The sequence below is a fragment of the Parasteatoda tepidariorum genome, chromosome 1 (assembly GCF_043381705.1).
Source record: "Parasteatoda tepidariorum isolate YZ-2023 chromosome 1, CAS_Ptep_4.0, whole genome shotgun sequence".
Taxonomy (NCBI): Eukaryota; Metazoa; Arthropoda; class Arachnida; order Araneae; family Theridiidae; genus Parasteatoda; species Parasteatoda tepidariorum.
Window position 1 is genome coordinate 82,055,715 of NC_092204.1, and position 18,906 is coordinate 82,074,620.

At 29.9% G+C, this 18,906-nt stretch overlaps 1 protein-coding gene across 1 annotated transcript in view; it reads right to left on the reverse strand.

Moving 5' to 3' along the window:
- The window catches only part of LOC107438351 (32 kDa beta-galactoside-binding lectin), a 36,707-nt gene that overhangs the window by 9,920 nt on the left and 7,881 nt on the right, over nucleotides 1-18,906 (reverse strand). The window contains exons 2-5 of the mRNA XM_016050631.3: nucleotides 10,421-10,509; nucleotides 4,343-4,541; nucleotides 3,026-3,154; nucleotides 98-186 (exon numbers count right to left, since the gene is read on the reverse strand). Of these exons, the coding sequence (XP_015906117.1) occupies nucleotides 98-186; nucleotides 3,026-3,154; nucleotides 4,343-4,541; nucleotides 10,421-10,509 (506 nt within the window). The remainder of the gene's footprint in view (nucleotides 1-97; nucleotides 187-3,025; nucleotides 3,155-4,342; nucleotides 4,542-10,420; nucleotides 10,510-18,906) is intronic.

Genomic DNA, 18,906 nt, shown 5'->3' on the forward strand with positions numbered 1-18,906 from the left:
TGATTTTTTACACCTAAGCTTGAAAAATGACCACCGTACTGTACAACAATACCTTGTATCAACACATCAGAACCAGAACAATGAAACAAAAATTTACCTGTCAGCTCCACCAGGAACATGGCCTTCAATGAGATAAATGTCTCCCACAAAAGCATTTTTGGGAATGCGAAGATTCAAAGGAATATTCTGCAAAGGAAATTTTATTTTAAACATGATTAAGCATCAGTGTTTAAATAAGGCATTTCTTAACGTTTAGTAACAATATTATATTTCAGGTGAATTCGATTATGTAAAAGCCTTTAGGGTTAAATTGCAAATAAGTATTGGTGCATACAATCATATAATCAATTAGCTCATAGGTTTAAAACCTTTGCAAGACAAATCTTTTTTCAATACTCTCTTAAAAAAATTTAACTAATAATTATTAAGCTAGTTAAAAAATAATTTCTTTATTTTCGATATGGAACTCTTAATTATAACGTAAATTTAGTGAAAATTCCTATTGATCAATGATTTTATATTTGAACTTTTTTTTAACAATTTTTTAATTAAACTTTTCGTGAAAAAAAGGAGTATTCACTGCGAACTTCTAAGTAGAGCGTAAATTAACTAAATATAAATTATTTTAAAAATCCCAAACTTTCGTTACATTATGTTGTTTAATAAAACGTTTCAAAATAATTTGTTAAAAACTCAAAAAGAATAGTTTGAATTCAGAAAGATGAAAAAGCTATGAAAAGCTTATATGTAGAAGAGCTTGCAAAGTGTTATTTTCGATATAAAATTGGTTAATAATCTTTTCCTCAATTAATTGCTGAATTAATAAATATACTTACTGATGATTGTTGAATAAATAGACTTAATAACATGTAATTTATGTAGAGATAAATATTTATTGTTTTTTTTATATGAAATAAGATATCAATTCTGAATCGTACTAGACATTTATAAAATTTTCTTTTGTAAGTTTTTACACATCCTTCTTTCCCAAATGCTCCCCCCCCTAACCTAGAAGTCTTCAAGGAATACTAGAGGGTAATATCAATTAGCACATTATATTTTAAGGCGTGGGGGATGACCTTGGTTGAAAGTTTAATATACTTCCAAATTATGAAGCTAATTTTTTCCCCAGATAACTGTCTTTCAAAAGTATTTATTATATTAAAGAACAGAGCTGGTTGGTCATGAGTTTGATCCTGGCAGCAGACAAAACAACTAGCGTGTGTATGCAGCAAGGTACACATTAAATCTGTCGAAGCGGAAAATTCGTGGTGTGGAAAAGTTGAACAGAAGTAGCAGCTGAGACGCTATCCAAGTCGTCTGTCCGGGTTGCCCGGAATCAAATCACGTGACATTTCTACCATGGCCGTTAAAAGATAGAGTTCTGAAAAACTGGACTAAGCGCTTGACTATAGTTGAGTGATATGAGTTCTAAAATTTTTCATACATGGCAAAAAACTTAAGACTTACTCGCAATAATTAAAAAGGGAAAAAAAACTTATTCATATAAAAAAAACATAGATGAAACACTAGTTAATAGCACAATACCCCGAAACAACTTGGAAATCGAGATCGAGGTGTTTCTTTAACAAGACACTCCTGTATGATTTGAAACTATTATTTCTCATTTCAATTTATATTTACACCGGAATTAAGCAAGGCCTGTTAAAGTAATAACCTTGTACAGCACGCAAAATCCTAAATAACTTTTGATCTAATGATCGGATCTTCACGTTCAAGTACTCAATCTTAATGGTTCGAGGGGGTGACCTCAAATATGTTAATTAATTGGCGCTGACGATATTTTAAGTTAGGAAATCAGACACAAAAACGTACTTTCTCTGAATAAACATACCTTTCTTTTCGACGGGTCCGGATTTTTGACCCCCAAAATATTAGCGATAGACTATAATCTAGTAAATATGAGGCCTATAGTTTGGTCAGGAGAGCGATCCAAAGTTTGGACCCTTAACGTAAAATTTTACTTTTTGCTTAGTTCGCTATATTTCGAGAACTCTTAAAACTAATTGAAAAATCTTTGCACACAATTATAAAATTCATTTATCCAAAGATAAATCGATGCAAAAAACTAAATTTCAGTAAATATTTACAATTTATTATTTTATATAGCTATAATCGAAAAAGTTTGAATCGTAAGATACACAATTTTTTACATCATTTTAAAGAATCCTATTTTGATAAAGTAACATGGCAAAATACAAAATTTGAGCGAAATTGGTTGAATAGTTCCTGAGGAATCAAATTTTAAATATACTACTTTAACTATTTAACTGATTTCGCCCAAATTTTGTATCTTGCCATGCAAAATTAGATACTTAAAAAGTATGTAAAAATTTATATACCTCACAATTCAAAAGTTTTACACCCGTTATTAAAGAAAATAATAAAAAATAGTAAATATTTACTAAATTTATTTTTTTCATTGATTTATCTTTGGATAATCAAATTCACAATTATGTGCAATGATTTTGTAATTTGCTTTCGATTAAAAGTTTTCGAGATATGGTGAAATAAGTAAAAAATAAAATTAACATTAGAGGGATAAGGAAGATTAAAATTAATTTTGAATCGCTCTCCTGTTCAAACCATGGGGACCATATTTCCCAGATTGCTGCTACTCCCCACACGATATTCGAATCCATCAAAAAAAAAGAGGTATATTTATTTACAGAAAAATTACATTTTTGTGTCTGATTTCGTAACTTTAAATATCGTCTGCACTAATTAGCATATTTTAGGACACCCCTTCTAATCATTAAGATGGAGTCCTAGAACATGAAGATATGATCATAAAATCAAAAGTTATTAAGGGTGGTCGGTTTTTTTTCCAGCACTGTACAACAATCTTACTTACAATCAGAAAACAGGAAAGTTCTGAGTTAAAGATATTTACAGGTGATATTCACTAATGAAAACATACACTGATGAACTATCAAGAGAAAACATACACAAGATGCCACACAGACTTATTGCAAAGCATGCAACAAAATTCAATCTTACTCACTATGGAGGGGAATGGAACGTAAATTCCATAAATTGTAACATCTCCCCACATTGCTATATGAGACACATTAGCGAATGGCAGTCCTTCTCTGTGGTTGAACTTAGCAAATGGATTTCCGTTTACTTCAACCTATTAACAAATAAAATTTTCAAACTTTAAATTTAATCAATAAAACTATCAAATATATATAGAAAAATTTCTTAATTAAAAAAAACTACGTAGTTTTGAAAAAAAATTCGAATCAAAATTTTTACAGATCTTAGTTTTTCACAAAAGAAAGCATTATTTAGTTACATAATCAAGAGTAGCTTCCTGTTTTAATTCGCTTCAAACAGTAATTTTCTCCTTTTTGTTATTCAGTGAATAACAAAGAGAAAAAAAATTCTAAAAACTCAATTCAGACATATTCTGCATCGACCTTTAAGAATTGGAGAAGCAAGGATAAAGGTTCTAGATGACATTTTAGTAATTCAACCTTGAAGATAACAATAATAAAAAAAAAGATTATGTATTGCCTACATTTTATTACTGAATGGCGAAATCTGTAAATCCTTAACATATTTAAAATGTTCATGTAACACTACTAACACATGGCGCTTTATTTGTTGCTTACGGTTATTCGTCAATTGTTAGTTGCATTTGGAACCTTCTTGACTTAAGAAAGATTGAAGATTGACTCTTAATACCTTCTTGAAAAATTGACTCTTAATACCTTCGTCCGTTAATGTCTGCCCAATTTAAAACACTTGGCAAAATATATTAATGCTGAAAAGAAATTAATAAGACTGAAATAAGATCTTCCCTCTTAAAATCTCAATTTTACAAAAATGTCACTTTGAACCTTCAACTGAGTTTTTCAATTTCAAAACTTATAAGCCATCCGGTAAAACATGCTCAATACATGTTTTAAAATAATTAAGCAGTAGAATTTTTTTTAAATTTTATTTCCTATGAGCTGCACAATCAGTCTTCCCTGATGAGCAGACCCAGGGTGTTCTCCAGAATTGGTATCCACTCTTTCAGGACCACCACATTGGGTGAAATACCGTTGGCCATGTTAATTTGGACGTCTAGTTTCTGCCACACTAGATGGCAGCACCGAGACTATTTGGATGCTAAAGTGCACTAGGAATTTAATTTTGCCGGAAATGCCAAGAGCCAATAAGGCACTCCCGGGATCTTTTACATGTCGCATAATCATACGACATGGCCGCTGAGGATTTTCTGCATCCCGAAAATCCGGTGTCTTGGCCGGGGATCGAACCCGCAGACTTTGGCTCAGATAACATAAGTAGTAACATTAAAAGTAATAATTACATCATAGTCATCATCTGTTGCTGTGATGGTGATCAAAAATGGTTGGCCAGCTTCAAAAGGCATATCACCCTCTCTTTCCTCATCACCCCAGGATTCATCAAGACGAGCGTTTCGGACCACGCACCCTTCATCCAATCGGGGATTGAAATGGAAATAATTGTTGGCATCGCATTCAGCATCCTTCAGATTCACTGCAAACCTAAAACAGTAAAAGTCATATCGTGATTATATCGCATTCGATAATTCATCGCTATTGATGATACTCGTGATAATATAGCATTCAAGACATCGTTCTTGATTATGATCGCGATATTATAGTTGTTGATAAATATCTTAATATTCGATATTTTATTTTATTTTAGAACCGCCGTTGAACAGCCAACCCAATTTTGAGCTAATGACCACCAATGCTCAACGCCATAGCCTTGTAATTTCGAACCCAATCTAGAAGACAAGGGAACTTCTGAATCAAGTATTGGGAGAAATTTGCCTTCGCGGAGGACTTTTTAATGGAACTAACCTGCATTTGCCTTCTATGGTGAGGAAAAACACGTAGACCAGCTACGGATAGCCTGAGAGCAAAGGGGACTCTAAACCATTATCCGTCTCCCACTGAGAATATTTTATGTCAGTACTGTGGTCAGTACGATCAGGGTGTGGAATTCGTATCGACCAGCCATCTCTGGGAATCGAACCCGAGTCACCTCACTGGGAGGCGAGCGCTCTATCCCCTGAGCCACTAAGGCTCATTATTCGATATTAACGGTATTCAATTGTTTTTAAAATCGTTGTCGCAATGTCTAAAATATAAGGGTATAATACTATATAATGCTCAGTTTCACTTAATATTTTGCAAAATACATATACAATCTGTCGAATTTTCCAAAGGAAGTAGACAGATTTACATACATATTTCCAGTATTAGAACATGCCACACACCGTTTTAAGAATATTTAGTTTTCTAAAAATAAAAATCTTCAAACGAAAATAAAAATAACTGTGACATCAGAAGAATGGAATTCTTTTTCCCCTTTAAACAAAACAATATCCTGCAGTCATTTTCTTAATATTTATCCTTGAAATTATTTATGATTCTTTGTATTGTAGTGACTTTTTTACCTTCACGCAGGTCGTCTAGGTTTGATATATCGAGCTCGTGGTTGATAAACATGAATAAACCCTTTACTTGACGTAATTGATTTTTTATCTTAAAGAGATGGGGTTTTGGAGGGGGGTAAGGAGTGTAAATTTCATACAGGCATCTTTATTGGCATAATAAAATTTTCAATTATCAATTAATTGTATAATCTATACATATATTTCCCACGTGTGGTACCGATATCTAGGGTATTTGTTCAGTTATTATATTGTTAAGTTAAATTTTGTTAACAGGTCATTTTGTTAAGTTGCCTTAAGTAATAATTAAAGCAGTGTTGACTATTTAGTCATACTTCGAGTAATTATTTAAAATAATTTTGCATTTTAATACATGTAAAAACTCAGTTACGAAGCAATCATTGAAATTTATTTTTATCCTTTCTAAAAACAATTATGGAAATTTTAAATATAAACGCTGCTGCTATGGTGCCACATATTGTCATATCAATTATTAATGACGGAGTTATTTTTTTTTTAACAATATCATATCTATATTATGCGATACTCAAGTTATGGCTCGATAAACATAGTAATGAAGAAACTGGCATTAAAGTTTTTGTGTTAAATTGGATAATTTGAAAGGTGAACAAACTGATCGCCAAAGACGGCTAGAACATATTATACAATCATTGGTATAATACCGTGTGTAAAAATGAAAATCAAGGTTTACTATAAGCACCCTCATTGATAACACAATTTTCAAAGTAAAAGAAAACATACTGAATAGCATAATCATCGAATTCGACATAGTTTTGCTGCCATGTGAAAGCGTATACTTGTTCAAAATCATTAGTTATAAATATTTTATAATTTGTTTTTGAGAAGAATTTAAGCTTAGGTTAGTATAGTTTAAAAAGGTTCGCTAATTCTGAAACTGAGCTATAAGAATTCGAAATTATTAGTGATCTAATCTATTAACTATTCAAAAATTATGCACATATTTCTGCCATGGTTTCATTATTCTAAAATTGAGTTGAGCATAACAGCCGGAATAAATTATGCCGCAGCAAACAAAATACAAATGCTATCATAAAATCTTGGTAAATTGATGAAATAACGCTATAAATTATGTCTGAGAAGATAAAAAATGGATACAAGATAGAGGATAAATCATGAAATTTTTTTTAGAATGCCTGGAAAGACCATGATCAAGAGTGTGGTGTTTAGGTTGCAACAGAAATTTTAGAAATACTGCAATTTTTTAAAAAACGTTTTTTTTAAATATATTTGGAATATGACAGCAATTATTTACATGTGTCATAAAATATTAGATAACTTACATAGGTTTTAAAAATAAGTCGAAAATAAGCATTTTTTTAAAAAAATTATTAATTTTAAGTATTTATTTTCAATGTGAAGAAAAATCACTGAAAATCACGCATTGAAAAGAAGGATTCGATACAAGATATTCGGACCAATGAAGGGTGGTGATGTTTAGAGAATTCAAGCAAATTTAGAAATTCAACAGCTATATAAAGATATTGTAAATATCATATAGGCTAAAGTGGTTGGGCCTTTAGATGCGATTTGATAAGGACACGGATACGATAAAGGGTTTTTTTAGGGAAGAAATGTAGTAAAATCCAAGAAAAAAAGTTTAGATAAAGTTGAAGCAGATCTTAAGAGGAGGCCATACCACGGGAGAAACGTTTCGTTGCAAATTCCCTTTCACCTCCATGAATTGTTAAAATTTAAAATAGTAGGGGAGAGTCGGGTAGCCCCGCTCACTTAAGGAGTATTGCTCATATTTCTGTATAATACTGAGTAATAATCAACATTTTTGTATGTTTCTATTGTTTTATCATCTAATTAAATAATACGAAAAGAATAAACCAAAAAAAGAATAGTTAAACTTAAAAAAATAGAAATTTAAAAAAACATGTTTTTCAGCTCTTTTCAAAATGTGTCGGGTAGCCCCGCCCAGTTACAAAAATTGTGTTTTTTGGCTATTTTTTCAGGTGTAAATGAGAATGACCAATGTATTGACAATAGATAAACCTCATTTATCATTTTTATCACAAAATTATTTTATTTATTACATATTTATATACTTTTAGTGAATTCTATCATTTAATAACAACAAATGTCATACTTTTTATCATTATTAATGTATATTAATATATTATAATATTAATATATATTTATATTAAATATTTAACGAAAATAATTTAATTTAAGTAACAATAATTAATAACAATAGTTGTTTTTCAATATAAACTTATTTGGTTGATCTCTTCTTATAAACTTAATATAAAATACTTCTTATAAAATTACAAATTCACTTTGTATTTTGATTGCATTCAAATGCTTCTGTAGATTGATTCGTTCACAAATAAGTGAAAATAAATAAGTAAGCAAATAGCTTATCATAATATTTATGATTTCTTGATATTAAATTTAATTTGGATATATCAATTACATTTTAAAAATATTTAATTTTTCATTTTTAAATATATAAATTTATGTTTCATATAATATTAAAACATATATTTGTTGTTAAAAATGCATATAACATTCAAATTTGAAGCAATAAAATAATAATCTTTGCAACCGTACATTTATCGACGAAATAAAATTGGGCGGTGATACCCGACATTCATGTGAGCGGGGCTACCCGAAATCCAATTTTTTTGTAAATTTGTAATTACTCGAACAATTTTTCACATATAAACTTCTTTCTTTGTGCAAATTAAACTTAAGACTACATACTTTAATGCTGTATGTATAGAAAAAATTATTTTTTTAGTATTAAAATGAAGTTTAATCGAAACATTCAACCAATTTTTTTTAATTTCATGACTACTGTATTCAATATATTTTCAAAACTATTGTTTACCATGTTACCAGCTGCATAAATACTTGAAACTTTCAAAACGATATTTTTTTAATATAACAATTAATGTCCGATGACCCATTGACTTGAAAAAATATTCTATACATATGAAATTGACAGTGGGCGGGGGTATCCGCTGGATGGGGCTACCCGACTCTCCCCTATAGAAAAAGTGAGTTCAGACAAAACTAGAGTAAGCGTTGAAGTTTTACTAACTGAAAAGGAATTTTTAAAGTATCAAAATGAAAATAAATTATGAAAAGACAATTTAGGATTACGTAATGGAGAAGTTTTCCGATAATTTGATTGTATTTTGATATTCAAAAAAACATTCAGCAATTGAAACTCGTAGCTTACTCTAGGCTTGTCTGAATTCACTTTTAATTTCTTCTAAGTTTTAAATTAGTTATGAAAGTAAAAGAGAATTTACGACGAAAAGTTTCTCCTCTGGCATGGCGTCCTCTTAAACTATGGAGTCACAAATTATAAAAAGAAAGCTGAGGATCGGAAAGTTTGGAGATTTGCTGGGACGGAAGACAAGATCCTTCATGTTTAAGGAGTCAATGAATTCTTTAATGGAAAGAAAAAGTCTCATAAATTAGTAAAAATTATTCCTTATACTATACACAAGCTTCTCCTCATCTCTTTGACTCAGAATTTTTATTAAACACATTTTTAATAATTTTTACATTATTTGGTATCAATTTAGAATAAAATAACTGAAAATATTATATTTAGCATATGTGGTTCAGAAATCCTGCTCGAAAAAAGGAGTCTCCGGAGTTAAAGGTAAAATCTTCCATATGCGACTCACTTCTAAATAATTTTTCCAATTTGCAGTTATTTGTAGCTAATTAGACGCAAGAGAAAGCTATTCATCAGTGAAATTTCTTTAATTTATAAAATCAATTATTGATAAATTTTTGAACATGAATGAAAAAAAAAAACTACTTTTTTGGATTTTATATTTTAGTACAAATATAATTCAGATAATAAAATTAATCTTTTTAGTTTAAACTGTTTTATAAAATTAAAAAATACCGAAATACATTTTTGCTTGTAATTAAAGAATCAGAAAAAATAAAAGGGAGACTAGTGTCCCCTCTGCGTCAAAGGTCTAAATTATGCTTAAAGGCAGGTATAGGTATGATAATGCTTGGTATATATTTTAATAAGAATATAAAATTATTAAAGTTGCAAATTATGAAAAGAAAGCTAATGTTTCTTGTAATGTCAAGGAGGGAAATAGTTTATTATTATTATTTTATGAAAAAAAGTAAAGTTTTAAGAATTACCGCAAATAAGGGCACGCAAATTTTACAATCTATACTTCTGAGAGATTTAATCAACACTTTTGTAAAAAAAATTTATACTTTAAAAGTATTAATTTTTTTACTAATTTTGCAAGGTGGCAAAATATTTCATTAGAACAGAACACACTTTAATGAATGAGTGATTAGAGACAGCTCCAAGTTAAAAAAAAGTAGATTTGATCATCGACATCAACCAATTATTTCACCAGAATTTCAATTCGAAGAATGATCACATCATCCCAAGTAATCGATATTATGACTTTTTAATCGCAATAACATTAACAATCAAACACAGAGATTCAGAAGATTGTTAACAATTCATAATCGTTAAAAGGAGGAAGTATTTATAAGAGATAAAAATGGAGATAAATGAGCCGGAGTTAAAAATGAAGTTCATTAGCTCAAACTCAAGAAAAGGTCACATGTTAAGAGTCATTTTGGAATCCGAAAAATGATCCGGGTTATTTAAAAAACCTTGAGGAATGCAGAGGCGTTTTATCCTTTACTACCTTGACCCAAAGAACCATTTAGCTTTTGACACTTCTTTAGAGGAGTTCAAGAGCTCCGGTCAAAAGAAAGCAAAATATCATATTTCATGTAATTAAGAAGTAAAATATAGAATCACTAGTAAAGTCTCAAAGACGACGAGGTGGCTTGAATCACGAATTAAAAATTAAGATTGTAATTTACAAAAATGCAAAGTAAACACAATAATATATATACTTTTTTTTGCATAATATGTGAAGGAAAAATATGTATGCGAAATGTTCTTACCTTGATGCTGTAACAAATACAGCCCCATGGATATGAATTTTGGTTCCAACTTCTAACTTGTTCGCTAGTTTAACTTTCAATGGAAATCTCTAAAAATAATAAAATATTTAGTTAGTTTCTTAACTAATTTCAGTTAAAAAATATACAGAATTTTAAAATTTGTATAAAAAAATCGTTTTGAACCAACTATTCTAAAATGCAATTTTTGTGTTACATGTTTACCACAAATATTTAGGGCGATATCGTTTGTAATAAAAAATTGAACAGCATTCACTATTTGACGAAACTTGCGCACTTTATTGTATTTCACGGAAAGGGCAATCAAGATTCGAAAGATTAAAATTTATAGTAGAGAATAATAGCACTTACACATAACATCCTGCACGCTCACACTCGAGACCGTCTAACGTATTGGACAACATTTGGCATAATTTTATCACATATTTTATAAATATTTTATAGTTTTTTCCATTTCTCTATCTTACTACAAAAAGATTGTTTATATAAAAATTAAGTTGTTTTACGCTTATTGGTTGGAGTTTTCAATTACTATGAAAAACAAGAAACTTTATTCTAGTAATTTTGTGAACAGTTTCGTGGTATATAAATATCCTATTTGAGTTTAGTTGATTTTATTTCATAACCAAAATGTGAAGAAATACAATATAAAAATATTCTACAATACATAAAAAATGCTAAAATATTAAAATGTATAATTTTTTATGCAATAAATAAATATAATTTGAAAAATAAAGTTTAATAAACTGAAATTAAAACTTTTTCACATAAGTTTATGTTAAGCTACAAACTTGTTTCAAAGCTAGGGCGTTGCAGGGACCCAATTTTTGAGGGGCCCTGAAGTCAAATTACAACCACAATAATTCTAAACTTTCGCACGTAAGAAAAAAAAATTCTTAAATGTACTAAATATTGGAAAAAAGATTAATTATTTTTATCTCTTTCTTTACTTTTTAACGTATATTTTTCTGAAATATTGAGGGGAACTTTTAATTGTTTCTAATTATTGAGGAGGGGGGGGCATATATTCTCCGTCACAACCCCAACGACGTCAATGTTTCCAATAAAAATCGCATAATTTCTATTATTTAACCCTTTGACGCAGATTGACACTAGTGTTCCTTTTATGCTTTTTTTTTCTGACGCTCTTCTAATTACAAAAAAAAATATATTTTTGTATTTTTAATTATAAAAAATAGTCTAATAGTTACTAAAAAAACCTTGTTAGATTACTGGAATTATATTTGTACTAAAATATAAAGTCTAAAAACAGTAGTTTTCATTCATATTTACAAAATTTTCGATAGTTAGTTTTGTGAATTAAAGAAATTTCAATTGATTGATTGATTTATTGAAATTACATACATTTGCTGACTTGTGTGCTCAATATAGGCTTATAAGTCATTGTCAAGTAGAAAATACAGATAGAACAATTCAGAGAAAGACATCACAAAGAATACATCCAGGGTTACGGCGGGACTCGAACCCGCTACCTCCACGCTTAACAGAGCGTTTGGACCGACGATACCGCTCGACCAGGGAGGCCCCAGAAATTTCAATGATAAATAACTGTTTCTCTTAGAATCGAATTGAATGTAGGGTTTAGTTGCACAAAGTCCAAAAGTGGACATGCTGCGCCAAACAATACAGTAAAACAGTTCAAAACTGTTTCTCTTAGATCTAATAACTGATAATAAGTGCAAATCTGAAAAATTATTGTTTGGAAGTGAGCCATGTTTGGAAGATTTTACCTTTAACGCTGAAAAAGTCCTCGACTTTTCATGCTATATTTTATAACCATAAATTATTAAAATGCTAAATATAATGTCTTTCGCATTCACCTAAATCAATACAAAATAATGAAAAAAATATCAAAAGTATGTTTAAGGGTTAAAGCTCGGATCTCAGGAGTTTAAATTAAAACTTTAATTATTTATAGACCTCAGAAGCTATTTGGTGTACTATTTCTCTACCTTTGTTTTCGGCTGTCTTATTTTCAATAAAAATTTCAAACATTATAACTGCTGTGTTTTTTAAAAAACTGCAAAATGAAACAACAAAATTTTATTTTATTGATCTTTCGTAAACTATATTATATATATATTATGCAGAACTATTTTCATTTGACAATTATGCAGAAAACAGCGCTAACGCGTCGATAATCGTAACTTATTTCATAAAAAATTGTCATTCATAAAAAGAACTGCGTATTGCACAGATGGAATGCAAGTTGCAACAGTACTTTAACTAAGAAACAATAAAAACTAAACCAGTGTTATAAAATTTTGTTTACAGTAGCCTTAAATAAATTAAATTGAGCCATGTAAAAAGAACCCATTGCTTCAATGAACATTAAGCCCAATGTAAACAATGAATCTCGTAAAAAGATAGCAATAAAGCAATGCAGGAAACTTTATTGAATCTATGAGTCATCAAATGATTCTATTCTCTTCCACGCGCTGGAAAAAGACAGAACGCCAGACAAGCTACAGAATTAGTTTCATTGAAACTTCCTTTTTAAAAACTTGTTTTCTCTCTTTCCCACGCCATTTTCATCGTGTCAAGACCATAAACTCATGTCCAGAAAGAATCGGAATATATCCATTTACTTCGGGAAACCTTCCTCCTTCGCAGATAGTTACGAAAATGTTCTACTTTTTATTTATTCATTATTATGTATAATATATAGGTTAATTTGATAGAAAACGTACTCACTTCTCGGCTCTACAGTCCTTTGATAGAACACAGACTAAAATGAATTTTTAACGAATTTTTTTATTGATTTATAAAATTTACAGTATAGTGATTTGTGTATGAGTAATATAATGGGTAACGAAAGGGTCGTGAATATCACATACTTCTTTTTTTGGTCGAAATTTTCAATGGCCGTTTTATTAAATTTCGTAAAAAAGGCAACCTCAGTATTTCATTTGATAGCTTGCATAATCATGCTTTGTTAAAACAAATCTTCAACGTAAAAAAGTCCAATAACTTTATATCTAATGATCTAAGCGGCGGTGGCTCAGGAGATAGAGCGTTCGCCTCCCAATAAGGCGCTCTAGGTTCGAACTCTAGTGATGGCTGGTTGATACAAATTCTGTTCCCGGCTCTCAACGACCATAGTGCTGACGTGAAATATCCTCAGTTGTAGATGGATCATGGGTTTTAAAACCCCCTTGCCATCGGACTAACCGTGGGCGGGCTAACCGTTCCTCCTTATATATCGTAAACGTAGGTCAGCACCATCGAAAAGTCCTTCATGAAGTAATCTTTGACACCTTGTCTTTTGTGTTGGATTCAAAACTACAGAGTTAAACATTAATAATTGTAAACTCAAACTTTTGTCGGCTGTTCAACGCTGGCTATAAAAATTTAATGATATGGGAGGCAAATTTTTATAATCAAAACACGAATGGTACAATAATGCTTTAAATGCTGTTCAACAATTAAAAAAAAAAAAAAAAAAAACATTCTTTCGGGCAGTGATTTTTTTTCTAACCCTGCACTACCAACTCGACTTGTTTCATTTTCTTACTCTTTTTTTAACGTTGGTAAGATTTTATAGCACAAATGGCAAAAATTCTAGTCTTGTGTGAATTTCGACACACACTTTATACCTATATTAATTAGGGTTAAACACTTAATCGCCGCATAATTCACTTTATACTTGGTGAATTACTTCACAGTACAATTTTAATCAATGCAAAGATAAATTTTAGATTTGTTCAACAAAAAAAAAGGAACTTTCCTAGTTTTGAATTATATGGATGTATTAATTCCTTTTAAATCTACAAAAATGCATAAAAAAATTCTTTAGTGCACCTTGGCAGCGTATCAAGCACAAAATAGTTTTACCCAGCAAATCGTTTTCCTTACAAGGATACAATTACAGCAGAGAAACAAATAATCAGGCAACCTATATACGTTTTTTTCAAGTTCGTAAAAAACCAACCGGTAAGTTATGTTAATGATACAAAATTATTATTTTCATATGAATATTAATTTCATATTTTTTTACTCATTTTAAATATTCACGAAATATTAACCATACGAACATCTTCAACAAGGTAGCACAAATAAGGTAGCACAAAACAACTTAAGTAATTGATTTTCCATTTAGAAATTAATTTCATATGTCGTGGAACGAGCAGAAAGAAAAGATTCAAAACAATCAACAACTTTGGATGTAATGTTCGGATTTTCAAGTAAAAGCCTTATAAAAGTTATAGAGCTTACCTAATTCATGCAATATAATACTTTTTAAATTAGATATAAAAACATGTTTTTTCTGAATAAAAAAAACTATTTTAATTTACCATATTTACCCTACAAATATGAAGTGTAGCATCAATATGAACTTGAAGTTCAATCTATGACAGGTGTTTTAGATTTGACTTTGCAAATCATATTTTTACTCATATGATTTTTTTTATAATAGCATACAAATTTGCAAGAAAATATTTTAATATAAAAGAAAACTTTAATTTTATCACTTCCGAATCTATAATAAATTGACTGAAGACTTTCCTAAAAATAACAATCTAGTAAACGTATTTTCTAAAAATTCTTAATATAAAGAAAATTGTTTTTGTCAGTTTCTTTCAAATTTTCAATTAGAATTAAACACTTTAAACGCGTCAATAAGAGCAATGTTACGTGGAGGCTGTGAGTAAAAAATATCTACACAAAAAAAAAAATATCCAAAATTTGGAAAATACGTCCCACGGAAACATTTCAGATTTTTAAACAATATATTGTTTCGAATTCGCTTTTATACTATCGCAATACAGTTATAGTAGTTTAGAGAAATAGGATTCATCTGTTTCTGGGACCAACACTTCATATTTAACAATGAAGAACATTAACAAAGCCGGGAATATTAATCTTAACTTGTATATCTTCTCCTTTATCATTCACCAACTGAGCAAAAATTAAAAAGTTAGTATTTTTGGGCTAAAAAAAAATTAGACATTTTTGAAACACTAATTATTGGGTTTATAAGCACCTTAAGTGTCTTGCTAAAAGAGGTTGACGGCGGCAAGTGTACTCTTGCTAAAGGTTCTACCATTGAGGATATTTTAAGTCAGCACTCCAGTAGTTCCATACAAATTCTGTATATAATATATTCGAATCTACCAGCTTTTAACGGAGTTCCAACCTGGATCCCCTAGTTGGGGGACGATAGCCCTCAATCCTCTGAGCCATTTCTTCTCACTGACTTATTATAAATCAGCAACTTATTCCTAAACTTATCAATTACAAATCAGAAAATTATTTCACCAAATCACTGAGAAATGTTAATGATTTTAAAAAAATATATTAAAATTCCAACTCATAACTCTCAAAAAGGAGAGAATAATTATCACTACAATCGTGCAAATAAGTCACGAAAAAGTGATTTTAAGCAAATTAATACTGTAAATACTTGTAGACAAGCATATTACAAAGACATGATTAGAACTAAATTATCGAATCACGAATGATTAATATATCTCAATCAGGTGAGTATCAAAGTTCCTAAATGCAAATAATCGCGTTTTAAATCACAAATCACGGATAATTTAATCTAATCAGTACACCCTAACCGTGTTAAGTCTATCATCCTAAAATTGAGATGAAAATCAGAAAAAAGGTAAATTAAATATCGATAATTACATTAATCAGAAATTCAGATGGTAAAATATAGTCATTTATTTTAAATAACTCACGAGGGCGTGATCAAGCCAATGCACATTCGTGAACAATAGTCTTTTATTTACTCACGGAAGTTTTACGGACGGGAATAAATCATGTGACAGGTGTTTGCATTGATGAGAATTCTATCTTTTGTTTTGAAGTGTTGCAAAATGTGAATACAAAAAAAGTTTTGAAGTGTTGCGACATGCAGAAGAGTAATAACAACACAACAGGAATAGCAACCATTTCTTTCTAAGCTTCACACTTAAATTTGGAGATAATTATTGACTAATTTATTTTATAATATCTTCTTTTTGGTAAGTTTTCATAAGTTCTTTAAAAATAGAGTGGGGAGAAGTAGGTTAACTACTACGGGGGAAAATGGTCACACACAAAAAATTTATCTAAAAAGATCATTATTTGTAGACAATTTTTTAAGTTGCTAAAAATGTGGAACAACTTTGTTTCAACGAAATTAATTAGCAAATTTATAGCTATTTTTATGACATGCAAATTTATAGCCGATTTCAAGACTAAAATAAATTTTAAAAAGTCTAATTATATTCCAAATGATTTTTACTCATCGGGAAGTAGCGGTTTTTACCTAGTTTTTAGTAAAATTAATCATCATTTCTATTTTTAAATCCATATTTAGTTTAAACTCTGATAAGAGAATTAACCTCTCTTTGGGATTTCAAGACCAAAATTAATCATCAAAAAGAACAATTATATTTCAAACCATCTTCACTCATCGGGAAGTAGTATTAGTATCGGTTCCTCCCAGGTTTTGTAGGTCCATCCTACAAGTTTTGTAGGTCCATCGATCCTCCAAGTTCTTCGTATATTTAGCCATTATTTGTATTTTTAAATCAAAATTCAGTTTAAACTCTAATTAGAGAATTAATCATCTTTTACAGAAACTATTTGAAATGTGTGTTGAGCGTCAATGTAAGTTTTTGTACGAGTTACATTAAAGTAAGGAACAGTGTAATTTCAAGCTAATATATTTCTACTTAATTCTACTTATTTCTATTCACTTAATATATATTTTGCTAAATACATAATTTAGCTAACATAAATTAATAATTAAGTAACATCTGTATTAAAAATAAAGATATAGAAGCTATAAAATAGACATATTAGGTAAAACACTATGACCACTTACACCTCAAACTTAAATTATTATAAAAATTATTTTAATTTATAAAACTGTTGTTAAACAGCCGACCCAATTTTTAGTTTACGACTGTTCAACTCCATAGCCTTGCAGTTTTGAATTCAGTCCAAAAGACAAGGGAACTCCTGGATCAAGTATTGGGAGAACTTTGACTACGTGGGGGATTTTTTGATGGAACTAACACTTATTTGGGTTACATTGAGAGGAAAACCCCGAAAACCTCTGTCGGTTAGCCTGATGGCAAGGTAAATCTAACCCTTGATTCGTCTACCACTAAGGATATTTTACGTCAGCACTGTGGCCAGTGCGGGCCAGGTGCAGAATTTGTATCGACCAGCCAACGCTGGGATTTGAACCCAGATCCCCTCATTACGAGGAGTAAGCTCTATCCAAGTCACCACGGGCTTATAAGGGGAGATTAAATGTTAATGAGAAAATAATACCCATAAATGTATAGAACTACTTAAATTATCAAGGTGATAAAAAATCACTTCAGAAAAATGTTTTTAAAAAATTTTACAATACGAAACTGGTGCCCGAATGATCAGAAGAGCTGTTCCTTTTACAAAAGTATTACCATGATAAACTTGGCTCGCATTGATTGAAATCTAAACAGGCATTAAAAATTGGCAAGCAATTACAATTTTTAAAGTTATAGCTATAAAGCTTGGAGTAAGACCATTTTACACTCCCTATCCTATGACTTTAAAAATGCTCTGAGAACTTTTTCAGTATCGGTTAATACCAATTCTAATCATGACATTATTTTGCGACAGCTCTTAAAACTGCAAAAAGCTGTTTGCCGAAACCAGAGAACTAATTTAATAATTTTTTTATTTTTTTATTCTTCTATCCTTAAAGTTTGTTTTAATGTAAAGTTTAATGACCCAAAATTTCAATGCGACTGCACTGAATCAAACTCAAAGCTGGGAAAATTTAGGACATTAAAAAACACCTCAAAACTATATCTGACACTATAAAATGAAAAGGAGAGAATGAGAAAGAGACAAGGAATAAACAACTGAGGAGAGGTATCTAGATAACTGTAAAGTCTTGATCCCTTTTTTATTTAATGAAAGTAAACACGCCAAATCTTTATTCAATAACATTAAATATATTTTTTGAATTAAAACTTTTTTAAAAAGTATTGACGAATAAATTACATCTACACGAATAAATTAGCAATTTTGAGGTCAGATCCTTAAACCGTTGAGTGCTGAAATGTAAGAATCTGCCAATTGATCAAAAGTTATTCTCGGTGTTCCGTTTTTATTTTTCTATACTGTAGTACATCGAGAAAATGAAGTATTTGAGAGAAAAAAATACTAGACAGGGATACAAAATATAATATGGTTAAGTATAATAATATGGTATGGAAAAAAATATGCTTAACTTAATTGTATTTAAATATAAGATATTTAACATAATATGAGCTATTTAGGCTGGGTTTCAGAAGAGATTTCTATATTTTCCAGCACCTGCACAACATAATTATTCATCGTACATTTCGAGTTTTTTAAGTATACGTAAGGTAAAACACCTTCTAGCGTCAAACTAATTAGAAATCATTAAAAGAGTATTGCGGAAAACGGAAGCAATTATTCTAAGAAAAATA